Source organism: Vicugna pacos, chromosome 3 (genome assembly GCF_048564905.1).
Source record: "Vicugna pacos chromosome 3, VicPac4, whole genome shotgun sequence".
Lineage (NCBI taxonomy): Eukaryota > Metazoa > Chordata > Mammalia > Artiodactyla > Camelidae > Vicugna > Vicugna pacos.
Window position 1 is genome coordinate 6,398,719 of NC_132989.1, and position 18,490 is coordinate 6,417,208.

General features: G+C 45.3%; 1 protein-coding gene across 1 annotated transcript; it reads left to right on the forward strand.

Annotated features, from left to right (window-relative positions):
- The first annotated feature begins 345 nt into the window (after nucleotides 1-345).
- Nucleotides 346-1,278, forward strand: LOC102531065 (olfactory receptor 2V1-like). Its single transcript, XM_006211927.2, has one exon. The coding sequence runs from the start codon at nucleotides 346-348 to the stop codon at nucleotides 1,276-1,278; it is 933 nt and encodes a 310-aa protein (XP_006211989.2).
- The last annotated feature ends 17,212 nt before the right edge of the window (nucleotides 1,279-18,490 follow it).

Below are 18,490 nucleotides of genomic sequence, written 5' to 3' on the forward strand. Positions count from 1 at the left end.
GAGAAAAGACATCCCTGGGTCGGAAAACTGGCTGGAAGCTTATTTCGGTTTTTAAATGTTTGTGTACATTTCGGAGACAAATAACTTACAACCCCCCCCCACTTCTATGGGGGCCCAATTACTAGTCTTTCAAGAGAAGCTAAGATCAAATCTTGCTTGGGAACCACTGAGGGCAACTGAGAGGAAATAGATTTTCACTGCAGGAGGAAAGGATGGGGCTAAGACAGAACCTGGGCAGTGATCTTTAGAAGATATAAGAGACAGTTTCCTTGTATGATGGAGATGCCAGGTGAGCGTTTTATTTTTATGTTTACACATTTATTTTTTTTTCTCAGGGTCAAGGCCATGGACATCTGGAACCACACCTCCCTATCAGACTTCATCCTCTTGGGCCTGTTCAGCCACTCACCTTCTGACTTCCTCCTCTTTTCCCTTGTCCTTCTGGCCTCTGCTGCCGCCCTGGCCAGCAACATCTTCTTCCTCCTGCTCATCCAGGCCGACAAGCGCCTGCACACCCCAATGTACTTTTTTCTCAGCCAGCTGTCCCTCATGGACCTGACCATGACGGGCACGGTGGTGCCCAAGATGGCAGCCAACTTCCTGTCGGGCAGGAGGTTCATCTCTTGGGGCGGCTGCGCGGCTCAGGTCTTCTTAGTGGTCATGGTAGGAGGAGCTGAGTGCTTCCTCCTGGCGGCCATGGCCTATGACAGGTACGTGGCTGTGTGCCACCCCCTGCGGTACCCTGTGCTCATGAACTGGAAGGCCTGCTCTCTCCTGGCCTTGGCATCCTGGCTGGGTGGAGTGGCCGACAGCATGGTCGACGTGGGCATGGTCTTCAGCTTCCCCTACTGCGGCTCCCTCCACGTGGACCACTTCTACTGCGAGGTCCCCGCCCTGCTGCGGCTCTCCTGTGCCGACACCTCGCTCTTCGAGGACCTCGTCTATGCTTGCTGTGTGGTCATGCTGCTGCTTCCCCTGGGGGTCATTGTGGCTTCCTATGCCCGGGTCCTCACGGCTGTGATTAGAATGCCCTCCACTGAGGGGAAACAGAAGGCACTGACCACTTGCTCCTCCCATCTGGCTGTGGTGAGTCTTTACTATGGGGGAGCCATTTTTAGCTACATGCAGAGAGCCTCTGCTAGGACACCGGTGGGAGACCGAATCACCTCCATCTTCTACACCATCCTCACCCCAATGCTCAACCCAGTCATTTACAGTCTGAGGAACAGGGAGGTGGGGAGGGCCCTGAAGAAGGTGTTGGGGAGATGGGGAGTGTAGACATGCCCACCCTCCTGGGGGCTTCCTCTCTTGTTCTGCTCCTTCCTCTGCAAGCTCGGTTTCCCTTGTGGCTCATCTTCCTCCTCTGGACTCATTGGGCCCCTCTGGCTGGTTGGAGTGAGGCTATGAGCTGAGCAATCTGAAAACATTTGGGTGGAAGACGTCAGGGTGACAGATGTCAGTGATCAGTTTCACAGCCTTTCCTCCACTGAGCACCACCATTTCCATCCATTAGAGGTCTTTAGGTCCACTATTGACATTTTCCCTAGGGTTGCTAGGGGCAGTTTTCTTCTGAACTGCACGTTAAAAGTGACGGAAGCATGGGACCCAATTCAGAAGTCATTTGCCCCTGAAATGCGGTGCAAAGGTCAGAGCGAGAGTCTGAGATGTAGGAGGTGCGCAGCCTTGGGCATCACTTCATTCTCTGGATTTCACTTTATCGTCTGTACCATCATCGCTACCAGTAAAGTCAGTCTAACATCCCCTGATGTTGCAGGAGAGTGGGGCACGATAGGATGGTCAGTCCCAGGTCCCAGGCAAGTCCCTGAGATGTGCCCTGTCAAGTGATGGTCCTTGGCTTCATGCAGGAAAGAATTCAAGAGCAAGCCAAAGTAGAGCAAAAGTAGATTTATTCAGGGAGATACACACTCCATAGACAGAGTGTGGGCCTTCTCAGAAGGTGAGAGGCCCCAGGGTACAGGGGTGGTTAGTTTTTATGGGCTGGGTAATTTCATGTGCTAACAAATGGGAGGATTATTCCAATTGTTTGGGGGAAAAGGCAGGGATTTCCAGGAATTGGGCCACTGCCTACTTCTTGGTCTTTTATGGTCATCTGGGAACTGTCACGGCACCCGTAGGTGTGCCATTTATCATGTTAATACATTACAATGAGGGAGTCATGAGGCCCAAGGTCTACTGGAAATTGAATCTTCTGCCATCTTGGGCCTGGTTGGTTCTAACCAGTATTTGTCCTATCCTCAATGGCTGTGACATTCTTTTAATGGTGGTGACTCTCCCCCTTCCCTGCTGTCTCACTAACTACTAATTGCTTACTGTAACACAAACTCCATTTCAATGGCTCTTATGTTATTAAGCAAAGTAAAGAGTTTTGTCCTATCTTGAAATTGTACATTAAATATAAGTGTTAAGTATAAAATCTTGAAAACAGACAGAACATTTTTATAGTCTGTCTGTAAGTTTAACATGGCAGAAGGTACAGAAGACACAGAGGTGTCACTCCATGCAATGAAGGAATTTGGGAATACCATTGATTCTTGATCATTGAGACCAAAGGTGGAATGGGGAGTGATGTGAGAAGACCCCAGCAGGAACTGTCTTCTGTTAGGTTTCCATCACAGGGGCTCTGGAGAGATTTGGGAAATAATCCTTTGAGCCATGTCTTCCACAAAGATCTCCTTGAACATGCTGGACCCAAAACCCCCCCTTAATCATTCAATCACACTGCTCCCAAGAGACCTGCATTCATATCCTGAGAGCCTGTGTGGCACCAACTGGGTGTGCACACACAGCGGGGAAGGACAGGGCATGGTCCAGCCCTGGGAGTGTTTGGAGTCTGGCTACTGATACAAAGTGTTCCTGGCAGAGGGGACAGCTGAGCAAAGGCTGAGGAGAGTGTTCTAGAGCAGGGAGAGCCAGGGAGAGAGTGAGGGAGAGCTGGCCACAGGGAACAGGGCCCACATCTCTTAGAGCCTCATTGGTTGGTGTGAGGAGGTAGGGCTTTTCCCTTTTTTTAATAGAACGACAACCCTGGCAGCTCTGTGAGGTCCATCCCATGACCCCTGTAGTAATTCAGATGAGAAATGATGTCACTTGGACCAGGGTGCAAATACAGGTGGTGGCAGAAATGGGCAGGTGCTGGATACATTTTGAAGGTCAAGCCAGTGGGATTTTCTAGCCTACAGTAGAGCTGTCATTATTAGCCCATGTGGTTTTAGGAAGGATTAAAGGAGAAACTGCAGTTAACCTGCTTGGCACTGTGAGCTCTTTGTTAGCTCTTTCTATTAAAATGTATATATTCTTCAGTAATCAATGGATTTCTTAAAAAATGACAGACAATTCTATGCCACTGACAGAACAAATTTTCAAGTAGCTCTCTATGCATGTTGCCCAACATTCATTTTGGAACCTTCCTTGATCCTGTCCCAGCAGGCAGCAGCCTGAGCCTCACCCTCCTCCCATTGTCTGCATCTGGGAGTCTACCCTAATGTACAGGCCGTCCCCACCCTGAGTCTCCTCCTGTGCCCTCTGGGGCTCTAAGGATCGAGGCTGATAGGTGGGTGCCATTGGGGCTTCCCATCCCTGCCTGGGGCTCTGCCCCCTGAAGCAAGCAAACTGCCTCCAGCTACTCAGGGTGGGGCAGCCAGTTCTCCAGCAGGAGGCGCCCTCTGGCTCAGTCTGGAAGGTGGGTGGGGTGAGGTTGGGTGGAGACCCAGGGTGAGGTCTCTTCCCTCCTCCTCCTCCCTGGATCCCTGAGCTTTGTGAGTCTGGGGGCTTCCATCTCTGCCGACCTTCACTGAACTGAGACAGTAGCTTCTCCAAAATGTGGTATTCCATTGGACAGAGAGGCTTAGGTGTTTATTTATGGGTGATTAGGTGGAGAATAATGTACCGAGTGGTTTCCAGGCACCAAAAATCATGGGAAACTCCCTAATTTTCCTTGACTACCTCTGTCTTGGTGTAGAGAACTGACAATCAAGACATTGGAGTGGTAAGGATTTTTGTTCTCCATGTTCCTCGTTCCATTTCCCTTTTGTTTTCCAAGTAGAAGTCTGGACCCCGTTATCTCTTTTTCTTTCTTTTCTTTCTTTCTTTCTTCCTTCCTTCCTTCCTCCCTTCCTTCCTTCCTTTCCTTTTCTTTTTCTTTTCTTTTTCTTCCTTCCTTCCTTTCTTTCCCTTTCTTTCTTTCTTTCTTTCTTTCTTTCTTTCTTTCTTTCTTTTTCTTTCTTTTCTTCCTTCCTTTCTTCCTTAATTTCTTTCTTTCCTTTTCTTTCTTTCTTTCTTTCTTTCTTTCTTTCTTTCTTTCTTTCTTTCTTTCTTTCTTTCTTTCTTTCTTTCCTTCTTTCTTTCTTTCTTTCTTTCTTCTTTCTTTCTTTCTTTCTTTTCTTTCTTTCTTCAGCTCAATGTGATATCCATAGGTGTGGGTTTGGGGGCATTTTCCTTGCTTGGTGTTCTCTGAGCTTCCTTGATCTCTGCCTGTCTTGGTATCTGATGTTAACTTGGGGAAATTCTTGGTCATTACTGCTTCAACTGTTATGTTCCTTTCTCCTGGCATTCCCACTAAGAGCATGTTACACCTTTTGTGGTTGTCTCACACTTCTTGGATAGTCTGCTTTCATCTGGGTCCCAACTGAGGGCTTTTGATTTAATTGGTCTAGGGTAGGGCCAAGGCAACCTGTAAAAGATATCCATGTGATGGATAAAGATGTGGTGTATGTACACAATGGAATACTGCTCAGCCATAAAAAAGATCAAAATACTGTCATTTGCAGCAACACACATAGACTTAGAGATTATCACACTAAGTGAAGTTAAGTCAGAGAAAGACATATTACATAATATCACTGATATGTGGGATCTAAAAAAATACAAGTCAGCTTATTTACAAAACAGAAGCAGACTCACAGACATAGAAGACAAGTTTATGATCACCAAAGGGGAGGGATAAATTATGAGTATGGGATTCATAAGATATACCCCACTGTATATAAAATAAATAATAAGAACTTACTGTATAGCACGTGGAACTATATTCGGTATCTTGTGGCTACTGGATAACAGAAAAGAATCTGAAGCTGTACACCTGAAACTAACAATATTGTAAATCAACTACAGTTAAATATAAAAATATAAAAATACAAATAAATAAATAAGTAAGTAAGTAAGTAAATAAATAAATAAATAAATAAATAAAATTCATGTGATCCTGACACGCAGCTAAAGTTTGGAACCATTGCTTGCAATGACCTCTTCCCCACCCCCCTCAAATCCTGGGGCAGGGAGAGCACATTGGAATGACCCACTAATTGAACTGGGAAAAAAGCAGAGTATAGTGTAGCTGTCTCTCCCCAGCACACTATTAAACACCAGAAAGGCCCAGATGGACTCTCTGGGCCTTGATCAGTGGGTCCCTTCAAGTGGACTGTGCTTAAAAGTCACGCAGGTTGCTTATTGATGGAGCAGATTTGGAGGGCGGGGGGTGGGGCGGGTCTACCTCCAAAGGTTCTGATTTAGCATGTCAGGTGTGAGGTCAGAGAGTCATTTTTTTCCAAAAAGCTGACCAGACACAGTGGTGCAGGTGAGGCACCCACATTTGGAGAAGCACTGCTTTTCAGGGTGCTATTCTCGATTTCCATGCTTGGCTCCTACTCCCTAAGCACCTGTCACTCTCACCTGGAAGCTAAGTCCCTCCCATGGTCCTGCTGACCCAGTTGTCTCTCAAGAACTTTCTGTTGCCTTGAGATGTCCGGTACCTGGAGACAGGAAAAGTATGAAATCCCAAAGGAAAAGCTCCATTCCCCACCCATTCCTTCTAGTCAGAGCTAAGGAAGGGGCAAAACTAGGTTCTTCCATCCTCTGACCTCTCCCTAACTCCCCTGACCAGCTTCTCGTCCTTGGCCTCCAACCCCTCCCATCTCCAGCCCTGCCCTCAGTGGCCACCGTCCCACCTCTTCCCCGACGTCCTGCGTTCTGCCGCCTTCTGCTCTCCCTGCAACTAGCACCTGTCTTTCACCCTGCATTGCCAGTCTACACAGTCAGGACCTCAGTTTCCTGTCTTTATTTATTTATGTATTATTAATGGAGGTCCTGGGGACTGAGCCCAGGACCTTGCGCATGCTAAGCACGCACACTGCCGCTGAGCTATGCCCTCTCTGCCTCTGCCTTTATCTAACCTTCCACTTTGTGACTTCAGAGCCCTGTTCCCGCTGCTGACTGGCAAAATCCCTGGGCGTCTTCCCCCAGACTGTTTCTTGGAGCAGAAAAATCATCAGTGGGGCAGTGGAGGTGGTGGGGAAGGAGTCAGGTACCGGCCTTGGAATTTGACATCCAGCAAGTTTCATTCAACCTCCTCTGGCCCTGGGAGCGCATCTGGAGATTTTTTCTGTTCCTTGTTCTGAAACTCTGCATACAGTTTAAAACCCTTTTTTTTTTCTAAGCCCATAGCTGTAATTCCCAGGGGCCGTCCCCTGCGTGAGTTCTCTTTAGAGAGCAGTAGCTATTTGTTCTAAGCGTGAGGCAGGACTGAAGCTGAAAGTCAGCAAGCCTCTTGTTTGTGTTGTGGTTGAGAAGCTGGTGGAATGGAGAGCTGATAAGAACTGGGCACCTGACCGTCAGGTCCCGAGAAGGAGGGGCGTGAAAGAAGAATTGATCTGTTCCAGAGAAGTGATTGGGCGATCAGGTGTCGCTCACTGAGTCTCCTGGGAGATACACAGGCCCTTCACTCGCAGAGGACATTTGGGACAGGGTTCTCCTTTTACCTCTGTCTTGGGACCTCTGTTGAGCAGAGCTGCCCTTTCAGCCTCACTTGTCCTTTCTCATCTATACTCCTTGCATTCCCCACATCCAGCCCCACCGGGACTGCTAAGACACTTACTGGGGCTCCAGACCTCCCCTGGCAGCGGTGATGACCAGTCCCTTGCTCCACACTCCTTGCAGCAGTCTGAGCTTCCAGGCTCCTAAAATAGATCCACCTGAGTCAGAATCACCCAGCCCCTGTTAAACCTGCTGGTTTCTGGGCGCCTCTCCTGACCTCCTAAATCAGAGTGTCCGGGGTGGGGGTGGGGGGGCATGTGGCCCTGCATTTGTGACAAGCCCCTGGGCAGTTTGGAAGCATCATGAACACCAGGCGCCAGCACTGCCTGCTGTGGGGGCTTCCCAAGCCCCGCCCACCCTGTCTGTTCCTCTCTTCACCTGTCTTGGGGCTTTGCCTACTGATTTACGGTTGTTTCCAGCTGTCCCTCTTGTAGGCTGGCCTCCTTAAGAACAACATTCAGCTTTGGTCTGCAGTGCCTGGCCCTTAGTGAGCTCTGATCAGCGCTCCTCTTCCTGCCCACACAACAGCAAAACGCCTGAGAAAGTGTCTGACGGAGGTCTGTGGACCAGGGTGGGAGAGGGGTTGCAGGAGAAGCGCGGGCAGCTGTGTGTGTAACCGGTCAATTCACACGGTGGCTCAGGGTTCCTCTGGAGGGGAATCTCCGGCGGTCCCCGTCCACTTTCACAGTCTGGAGGAGCGGCTGAGCCTGCAAATAAAACATGTGAGTGCCCACCACCGGGAAGGGGGAGGGCCGCAGGTCAAGAGCAGAAATAGAATTCCTAGTGCAAATGCTTCAAGTCGGAGATGAATGTGATAGGATTCAGTTTGAGGGTCCACTTGGCAAAAAGAATCCACCTGGACATCTCAAGGGTGGTGGGAAGCCAGCAAAATAGTGGCCAGGGTAAGATGTGATGTACAAGGTCCACTGGAGCTAGGTGACATGCTTCACTGTTCCCTAAACAAAATAACCAAGCTCCCCAGTGTAAATCTGGCTGCACTGGCCAGAGCACATTCTGAGTGGTTTTGGAGTGAAGTGATGGTGATTCTGCTTTATTCTGGAGGCTGAAGGGGAGGGGCGGGCTGTAGGCTCATCCTGATGGATGGCTTATCAAAATGGACAAGCCCTAAGGCCAGCTAGGAGACAAGGAGGAGCTACTGCCACAATCCAGGCGTCAAAATGATGGTGTCTCAGATCAGGTGATAGGAGGTGGTGCAATTCTAGGTTTATTTGGAAGGTAAAGCTGATGGAATCTGCTGACAGTCTAGGCTGGAATGTGACAAAGAGGAGTTAAAAATGGCACCAAGGTCTTGAGCAACGGGAAGAATGGAGTGAGTTAGCAGCCCCTGCGAGGGCAGGGAGCAAGCTGGTTGGGCAGAGGGTGGGACATCAGAGGTGAACTTGTATTCAGGTTACGTTTGCAGCGCCCCTTAAGACATCGTGGTTACTCTCGCCAAGCAACCGTTCCCTTTTGCCTACACCTGAGAAATGATCTCCTGACCTGTCTCCCTACACTTTTCACCTTCTAATTTCCACACCCTGAAAGAATACTTTAAAGGGAAAAATCTGATATGAATTGCGGATGTGACCCATCTGCTATGGTCTCCTGTTGCCCCTTGGGGAACACCTAGCTCTCTTCTTCTATCCCCAAGGCCTCCCTGTCCTGTCCCCAGATCTCCTCCAGTTGCTCATCTTACCCCAGCCCTGATGTAATTTCCCAGTTCTTGGTTCTGTGGCAAGGACTAGACTTTTCCTTCTCCCTGGTCCCTCATCCTGGGCATTGACGAGACATCTTTCAGGTCTCTCTTCCTTTCAGAGATCCTCCTTGTCCCCACCCCATCCCCTGCTCAGATAGGGATCCCATCATGCACCCACGTGGCTCCTCAGTTTCCCAGTTCCTAGCCATCAAGCTCCTGCCACGTGTAAGAGGCCAATGCCCTCAGTTCCTGCTAAGACCCACGCTGGATCCTCAGTCCCCAGCACAGAGCCTGACATCCTCTAAGCTTTGGGCGCTTTAGTCAAATCTTGCCGGTGGATGGATTTACCAAGCACCTGCTGCAGGTGAAGCTTCCTGTTCTCTGAAAGTCGGACCACAGTGGCCTGAGTCCCAGTCCACCTGGGCCTCTAAGATCTTGTGCGAGGCCGGTGGCCCTCCGTGTCTGTTTATCCTGCCTGATTTTGCAGTGGTCCTTGCGCTACCACATCGTTCTGTACTGTTTCTCATCCCTTTTCTTTTCAGTTAGGACTGCTGCCACTACATCTCCAGGAATTCTGCTGCGGCTCTCTCATCCCATGGTTCTGGAGCTACTGACTGCTCATGACTGTAGAGCCATGGGTCCTAGCCCTCCTTTCTCTGAGTTTTAGGAAACCTACCTTTCCCAAATCTAGGCCACATTTTCCCCTTATTTTTTTCTTTTTAAATAGATTCCACACATAAGTGAGATCATACAGTATTTATCTCTCTGACTTACTTCACTTAGCATTCACGGTCCATCCATGTTGGCACAAGTGGAAAGATTTCCTTACTTTTTATGGCCAAATAATATTCCAGTGTGTGTGTGTGTGTGTATACACTAAATTTTCTTTATTCATTCATATTTAATCATTCATGGACACTTAGGTTGCTTACATATCTTGGCTATTGTAAATAATGCTGCAATGAACAGGGTGTGGGTGGGAAGATATCTTTTTGAGTTATCGTTTTCATTCTCTTTGGATGAATATTCCAGAAGTAGAACTGCTGGGTCATATGGTAGTTCTATTTTTAATTTTTTGAGGAGCCTCCATACTGTTTTCCACAGTCACTGCACCAATTTTCATTCCCACTAGTGGTGCACAAGTTCCCTTTTCTTCACTTCCTTGCAGACACTTTTTTTTTCTTTGTAATAACAGCCATTCTGACAAATGTGAGGTGATAATCTCGTGGTTGTGATTTGTATTTCTTTGATGATTAGTGATACTGAGCATCTTTTCATATATCTGTTGGCCATCTCTGTCCTTGGAAAAATGTCTGTTCAGATCCTCTGCCTATTGGATTGTTTATTTTGCCTATTGGATTAGATTGGATTGTTTATTTTGCTATTGAGTTATATGAGTTCTTTATATTTGTGGAGTTAAACCCCTTATCAGGTAAGATTTACAGATATTTTCTCCCATTCGGTAGGTTGCCTTTTTATTCTGTTGATGGCTCATTTTTGCACTGCCTTTTTTCTTATTAATAGACTTAATTTTCTAGAGCAGTTTTATTTTTAAAATTTTGAGCAGTATTATTATTTTTTATTTTGTGCATGTATACTTTTTTTGTTGAATACATTTGACATATAACATTGTGTAAATGTAAGGTATACAATGTGTTACCTTGACACACTTATGCATTGCGGTATGATTGCCATTGTAGTGATATTTATCATATTACAAAATTATAATATAATGTTGTCTATATTCATTGTACTGTGCATTAGGTTTCAAGTGCTTATTTACTACTCATTGCAAGTTTGTACCCTTCAACAACATTTATTCCTAGTACGTTATTGTTTTTGATGCCATTGTACATGGATTAGGTTTTTTTAAAATTTCTTTTTCAGATGCTTCATCATTAGTGTAACGGAATGCAAGTGATTTCCGAATATTGATATTGTATCCTGCAACTTTACCAAAACTATTGATTAATTCTAATAGTCTTCTCTCTCTCTCTCTTTTTTGAGTGTTTTGTTTTTAATTTTTTATTGAGCTATATTTGATTTACAATATCAGTTTCAGGTTACAACATAGTGATTCAATATTTTATAGTTTATACTCCATCTAAAGGTTTTACAAAATTTTGGCTATGTTCCCTGTGCTATACAATATATCCTTGTAGCCTTTTTATTTTATGCATGGTAGATTGTACCTCTTAATTCCATACCTCTATCTTGCCCCTCCTCCCGTCCTTCTCACTGTTGCTAACCACTAGTTTGTTCTCTGTATCTGTGAGTCTGTTTCTGTTTTATTATATTCATTCATTTGCTCCATTTTTTAGATCCCACATAGGAGTGATAACATACAGGATTTGTCTTTCTCTGTCTGACTTACTTCACTAAGCATCGTGCCTTCCAGGTCCATTCACGCTGTTGCAAATGACAAAGTTTCATTCATTCTGTTTTTGTGGCTGAGTAGACCACTCTGGCTACTCCTATTCGATATAGTACTAGAAGTCCTAGCTAAAGCAATTAGTTTTCGATTGACTCTTTGGGTTTTTCTATGTGTAAGATCAAATCATCAGCAAATACCAACAGTCTTACTTCTTCCTTTCCAATTTGATGCCTTTTATTTCTTTGTCTTGCCTAATTGCTCTAGCTAGGACTTCTACTACCATATGAATAGAAGTGGTGAGAGTGGACATCCTTGTCTTGTTCCTGATCTTAAATGAAAAGCTTTCAATCTTCCTCCATTAAGTATAATGTTAGCTATAGGTTTGTCATATATAGCCTTAATTATATTATGTTCCTTCTATACCAAATCTGTTAAGGTTTTCTTTCTTTCTTTTTTATCATGAAAGGATAATGCTATTTCTGTGTTTATTTAGATAATTGTGATTTTATCTTTCATTTGTTGATGTGGTCTATTACACTTGATATGTTGAACCATCCTTGCATCACGGGGATAAATCCCACTTGGTCATGCTATATAGTTCTTTTGATGTGTTCTTTAATTCAGTTTGCTAATATTTTGCTGAGAATTGTTGCATCTATATTAATCAGGGATGTTGACCTATAGTTTTCTTGTCTTGTGGTAACCTTGTTGGGTTTTGGTACCAACGTAATGCTGGCTTTGTAAAATGAGTTTGGAATTATTCCCTCTTCCATGGGAAGAGTTTGAGGAGTACTGGTGTTAATTCCTTAAATGTGTAGTAGAATTCACCAGTGAAGTTGTCTGGTTCTACCGTTTTCTGTGTTGGGATACAATTTGTTGGAATATAATTGTTCATAGTAATCTCTTATGATTCTATGTTTTTCTATAGTATCGGTTGTAATGTCTCTTCTTCCATTTCTAATTTTATTTACTTGAGTCTTCCTCTCTTTTTCTCAGTCTAATTTTATTTATTTGCATCTTCCTCTCTTTCTTAGTTAGTCTATCTAAAGGTTTGTCAATGTTGCATCTATATTACTCAGTAATATTGACCTATAGTTTTCGGTTGATTATAGGTCGGTTTTCGGTTGACAGAAAATCGAGCAGAAAGCATAGAGGATTCCTGTATGCCCCTTGCCTCCCCGACTCACAGTTCCCTCTATTACAAAAATGCATCGGTGCGGTACATTTGTTACAACGGACGAACCAGTATTGACACATTATTGTTAACTAAAGTCCCTAAGGTTTACGTTAGGGTTCTCTCCTGGTGGTGTGTATTACATGGGTTTTGCTAAGTGCATCGTCTCTTCAGACTGTTTATCCCCTTGCACTTTATCATGTGTTGTAAGTCTTGCTGAAAACTGAACATGATGTATTGGGTAACAGAAACCAGGTAAACTGATTGTAGAGTGGCTTGTGTTTATCTGGCCGGGAGTCACAGCTGTGCTTGCTGTCTGCTGTGGCTGCAGTTGACTGAGATGTTAGTTTCCTCTAGTGTTTGTTTCTGTTTCCCTTAGAAAGTCCTTGTTACGTAGAGTCTGATCTGAGCCTTTCAGTTTTTTTCAACCCTAATCCTCTGTTATTGTGCAGGGGTTCTGTTGCTGTTTTAGAAGAAGGTGTTGGGGAGAGGGGACATTCTATGGGCCTATGAATATGTCTCAGTCTTTTTTGGGCCTGGGCCCCTGGGATATGACCTTTATAAGTGCTTCTCAGCTTCCCACTCCCTGCTTCTATATGACAGGAAGGCTAGAGTTGGCTGGAATTGGCTAATTGCCCCTCCCCAGGTTAGCTAAAGTAGTTTCCTTTAAGTGCTGCCCTTTGTTACAGAGAATTGGAGGAAAAACAGACTGCTTGCTCTGGAAGATTCCAAAATGGTTGCTTTTACACTGTTCCTGCTGAAGCATGAGGGACTTTTCCTCCAGTCTTCATAGGGAGATCTTGGTGGGGCTCCTGGCAGTAAAACTCAAGAAAAGAGGGCAGTGGCTAAAAGTGGTCCCCACCCTGGAGTTCTGAACTCTCAAGCTAGTCCACACACTACCTCTAGCAGCTGGTGAATTACAGTTTGTGTCCCTTCCCATGCTGGCTCCACCAGCAGGCTTCTCCTCTTGGTGTCCCTGTAAGCTGTGAGTCTCTGTATCTGCCTCTCTCTCCAGTTTTCAGGGTAACAGCCTGCCTTGTGACTTCGGTTCTCTGGTGGATCTAAGAAGAGATACTGTTTTTCAGTTTATTCAATTATTTTCTTGTTGTAAGAGTGTGAGTGATGCTTCTAAGCTTTTAATATTGCAGAGTAGAAATCTGAAGTCTGGGTTACCGTGCCCAAGGTTCCCTACCCTGGCTGCCACCAGAGGGACCTAATTCCACTTAAAGGACCTATTTCCCTTCATTGACTTTGTTTTTTGTTTTGTTTTTTTCATACTGGTGGTGCCGTCTCTCGCTTCTTTGTGCTGTTGAGAGCAGCAAGAGTATGACAGTTAAAACTGTGGTCAGTAAATGGCTCCACAATGAGGTTGTGGCCTTCCAGAGCAGCAGAAGGCAGATGACAGGTGGGGTTCACCATTCTCAAACCAGCTTCAGGCCCTACATAGATTCTGGCCAATGCCCAGCTCACCTGCTGCCCCTCTGTTTCCCAGTCCTAGGGCTCTTCCGGGTCTCTCACTGACCAGCTCTTCCCCAAGGGCCCCCTCCCGGGGAAGTCTGGAGAATGTCCAGGGAGGCAGCAGCAAGTGACATACACGGAGTGTCAACAGTGATGCGGTTTTGGACCTTGGTCTACAAGATCTTCTCTGAGTTGTTGCTGGGGAAGAAGATGACTGGGAGATTTCCTCGGCCTGATGGCGACTGTGGCAGCCAATATACAGGGGTCTGCTGGCTGGAGGAGGAGCCCCCCAAGTCTCGTCAGTGTCGGGGAGGTCCTGAGCCTTGGCCCCTGTGGGACTGAGTTTCAAGCCAAGACTTTGGGAGCTGGAAAGGTCACCAGACGCAAAGCTGCCTGGAGCCAGGGTGGAGCTGCCAGTGGAAGAGCCAGGGGAGGAAGCAAGCGGAGTGGTGGGAGTGGTGGGGATGTGGTGAAGGCCTGGCCCATGGCTGCAGATGCAGAATGAGAGGCACCCATGCCGGAGTAAGGCTGGGAGTGCACCAGCATCACTGTCTGCAATAATCCTTTTACATTATTTTCAAAGATACCTTTTTTTAACCTTTAAGAATCAGAATAGTTACATTTAGAACACTTTCTGTATCAGTTGGTTTTTAGGTGTTAGAAACTGGCATGAAGCCTGAGAAGAGGCTTAATTCTGGAAAGTGGATCTATTACAGCAGTTTCAACACGGAAAGACATTTTTAGAAATGAATTCTTGGCTTGCATGGTAAACGCACACTGACCAGCCGAGGCATTCTAGTATCTGATGTGGCCACAGTCCTAAACGGAAAAGCGAGCACCCGCTGTCCTTTAAAACATCCGCTGCATCTCATGCTTCTGTGTGTGCACCAGTGAACCTGCTTTTATGCTTGTATTTCTTGTGTTGAATATCTGTTTTGAATTTACACGATTATGCTTTGATTCTTCATAATTTCTCATTTTATAAGATGGATTTGTGTTGACCATAAGCTGTAAATAAAAAGAAACAGATGTGTGAAATAAATTAGCGGTTAAAAGAGGTAGGTCATTTCCTTTGCGGGGCAGGAAATGGGAAGGAAACGGGAGGGAGGGTCACTGAAATCTTGGGAGTTTGGATGCATATTGTGAGAGGCAGTTATCTTCTCTGGGGGTGGGAGCCAACCCTCAAAGAATCGTGTGACTTCTGGTGGTGCCTGCAAGAAGACCTTGGCGTCTTGTCTCATAGGACTGTTGATTTACTCAGGGGAAGAGGAAACTGGGAGCTGTGGTCCTGGGAGACAGCATGCCCAGCCTGCACTCAGCACAGACACGTGTGAGTTTCTCGCGAGTCAAAAGACCATCTGGGAAGCTAACCAAATGGAGCCACTTTGCTGCATCCTTCCCAAGTATGCTTTCTGCCAAGTGAGGGGATTCAGAATCAAAGAAACGTGGAGGTGTCCTGGCATGAGCACGATGGAGCAGAGGTTAAGGGTTCAGCCAAAGCTGGGGGAACTGAGGAACAGGGAGGATCCAGGGGAGGTTGTGGCTGCACCATTGGTCTCATCTCCCCTTCCTGCCTCAGTGCTGAAGGAACAGCAAGAGCCTGTGAGAAGGAGTAGGAGGGGGTTTCCAGAGGCAGAAGGCACCCCTACCCCCACCACAGCAGGCCCCCAACCTGCTGGGGGTCAGAAACAGATGTGAGGTCAGAGTTTCCAAACTGACCAGGTCCTTTAATAATCAAAGTTATATGAACACGATGTGCTCTGGTCAAAATGCTACTGAGGGACAGGAAGGAAGGATTCCACTGAGACAATCAAAGGCAGTGATTTGAAAACTGTAACAGATGTGACAATGTGTCAAGTTACTACCCTGTGGTGTTAAAAGACTGTTCAATCAGATGGTTTCAATGGTACGTTTTAAAAGATGTTCGTGTGACTTTTTTTCCCATTAAAGTGAGGCAGAAGGAAAAGAGTCATCAGCTTGCTTTTTAAATAAGCAATATACACTCCCTGTAAAAATTTCTGTGCCCCATAAAAATGTATAGGGCCAGAGTAACCCCTAGTCTGAACAGACCATATTTATCTGGTCTCCTAGCAACCAGTAAGTGGTCCCCAACCTCGGCTTTCACACTGCTGCAGTGAGCATCCTTTTGTATCTTTACACATAGGTGTGAATATTTCTGTAGAACAGATTTCTGGACGTGGAATCGTTGATCAGAGGATGTCCATGTTGAAAAATTGGTAGATGTTACCAAAATTGACCTCAGAATGGCTGCGCCAATTTATAAGCCCACCAAAAATGGGCGCAATCCTTGGAAATCTTTGTCTTCCCATGTAAGGTTCCTATGGAGCCAATGATAGCTTGACGCGTTCCCTGCTGTCAGAGTCGAAGTCCTCTCTCAGCTCTACCAGTCTTCGTGAGTTAACCATCCCAAAGGCTGCCTCAGACTGGGGGAGCCTCACATCACAGCTGTGTTTTGGACACTCGATTGGGATCCACACATAAGTGCTGTGTTTTTCCCCTTTCCAACTTCTGAGGGATAGTTGCACAACAAATGTGAACTGTGGGGAGAATTGAATATACCATGTCCTACTTTTAGAATCTGTCCAGAAGGTCACGGGGCATGAGCTGGAAAGAGATGGGTGTGTATTCTGAAAGTTCCAGCTTCCTAGGTGGCCTCCAGCATGGCCTTTGTGGTTCACAAAACATGTAGCTGAATGTCTAAGATCCCTTTCAACTTTAAGGCTGGGCTTCCCCATTATTTAAAATGTGCTAATGGAGCTATTGGTTATTTAAATAATTTAGTGTTGCCTTTTGTATCAGCCATATATTTGCTTTTATTCTTTCATACACACAAATCTTAAAGGAATAGATCATGGTTACATATGGTCAAGGAACATATTTTTAGATGTTATCACAAAAGCATTTGTGACTTGGATCCTAAAATATCTGCACACAATGTGAATGGTTATAGAAAATAAAACTTCCTTTTTCTGAATATCATTCATGGTACATAAATAAGGCGATCATTTTATCATCACAGGCAGCCAAGCATACCTTCATAAGCTCAAAAAATGCACGTATTTGATTTGGTGGAGAAATTGCAATAGATCAAATACCATACGTGAAGCTATAAACCCAGTGACGCGCCGGAGCTGACGTCCCATGACAGCCTATCAAGGGGATCTTTTCCCAACTCCATCTGTGAAGTCACATCTGCAACTTGAAATCAGCCACAGTGGGACTACTTGCACCACAGAAGTTAGCAAACACTGCAGATTATTTTCCCCCAGAAAGTCAGTTATTAACTATTTATCAGACACCTCTGTATTCCTTTATCATTCACTCCATGTATTACTATATTTTTGAATAAACCATTTGAAAATGACCATCATATCCCACTACTCCTTAACACATAAGTGTGTATTTTCTTAAAAGAAGGACATTCTTCCACATCAAAATCAGGAAATCAACATTTATCCAACACCACTATCTGATCCAGAGGTATTTTTTCCAAGTGTCTCTTTTTTCTCCAAATAATGTCTTTGGTAGGTCTAGAATCTCACCCAGTGTCATCTATAACATTTGGTTGTCATAGTCTCCTTCAGTTGGGAACAATTTCTTAGTCTTACTTTATCTTTTTTTTTTTTTCTGACCTTGACGTGTTTGAAGAGTATCAGCTGGTTTGTCCAATGTTTCGTCCTGATGCATAAACTTTGGGGGCAGGAATACCTCAAAAGTTATGCTGTTGTAGTCCTCTCACCGTACTGTACCAGGAGACACATCACATAAATTTATGGCATATCTGGTGATGTTAAGTCGTCACTTGGTTAAGATGGAGTCCGCCAGGCTCCTTCACTGTAAAGCTGATGTGTTTGGTACTTTTGAAATAAGTAGTATTTTGTGTTGAGACTTTCTCCTCTCCCCCATTTATTTATGCTTATCAGTGTAGATATACATAAGTTTAGATTCCTGCTTTACTCAATCTGTAACTGCCATGAATTGCTTTGATGTTCAGGTCCAGCCAGCGGGAGTCCCTTCAGGCTGGCTTTTCTCTCCAGTTGACATCTCCCCATCATTCTTTGAGGACTTCCTTACTTTGTGGTAGAAGATATTTTAGACCCCTTCTGCTGTATTTCTTTTTATTTTTTTTCAACACCTTCAAGCTGTTAACTCAATTCTGACACCATTTACCTAGAGATTGTGTCAGATCCCAAAGGTTAAGGGCTCAGTCCTACAAGACTCCCCCTTCTCCTCACAGAGCAATTGCAAGTCCAGGTTGCCTGTGCTTCTGGCTGACCCACTGTAAACTGGAGATGCCCAAGACCCTTGCCTTGGGTCCTATTAATTTGTTAGAACAGCTCACAGAACTCAGGAAAAGAGTTTACTAACTAGACAGCTGGTTTACTATAAAATGATAGAGCTCATGAACCAGACGGAAGACATACATAGAGGAAGGTATGCGGGAAGGGGCACAGAGCTTCCCTGCTCTCTCTGAGCACCTCTCCAAGTGTTCGCCAACCTGAAAGCTCTCTGAACCCAGTCCTTTGGGGTTTTTATGGAAAGACTTCATTACATAGGCATGACTGCCTATGTAATCACTGGCACTCCAATGGTGACTGAACTCCAGCCCCGCTCCCCTCCCTAAGGTAAGGGATGGGGATGGGGCTAAATCACAGCCCTCTGATCACACAGCTGGTTCCCCTGGAAACCAGTCCCTTCCTTACTGGCTTTCCAAGATTATCTCATTTAACATAAACTCAGGTGTGGTTAAAAGAGGCTTGTTATGAATATCCAAAGACACCCTTATCAGTCTTATCACTCAGGAAATTCCAAGGGTTTAGAAGCCCAGTTCTAAAATTTAGATTGAAGGCCAAATAAATACTTCTTAATATAAGTCAGATTATCACAACCATCTTGTATTTTCCCTGCCCCAGCCCTGGACTCAGCCATTTCTCCAAGG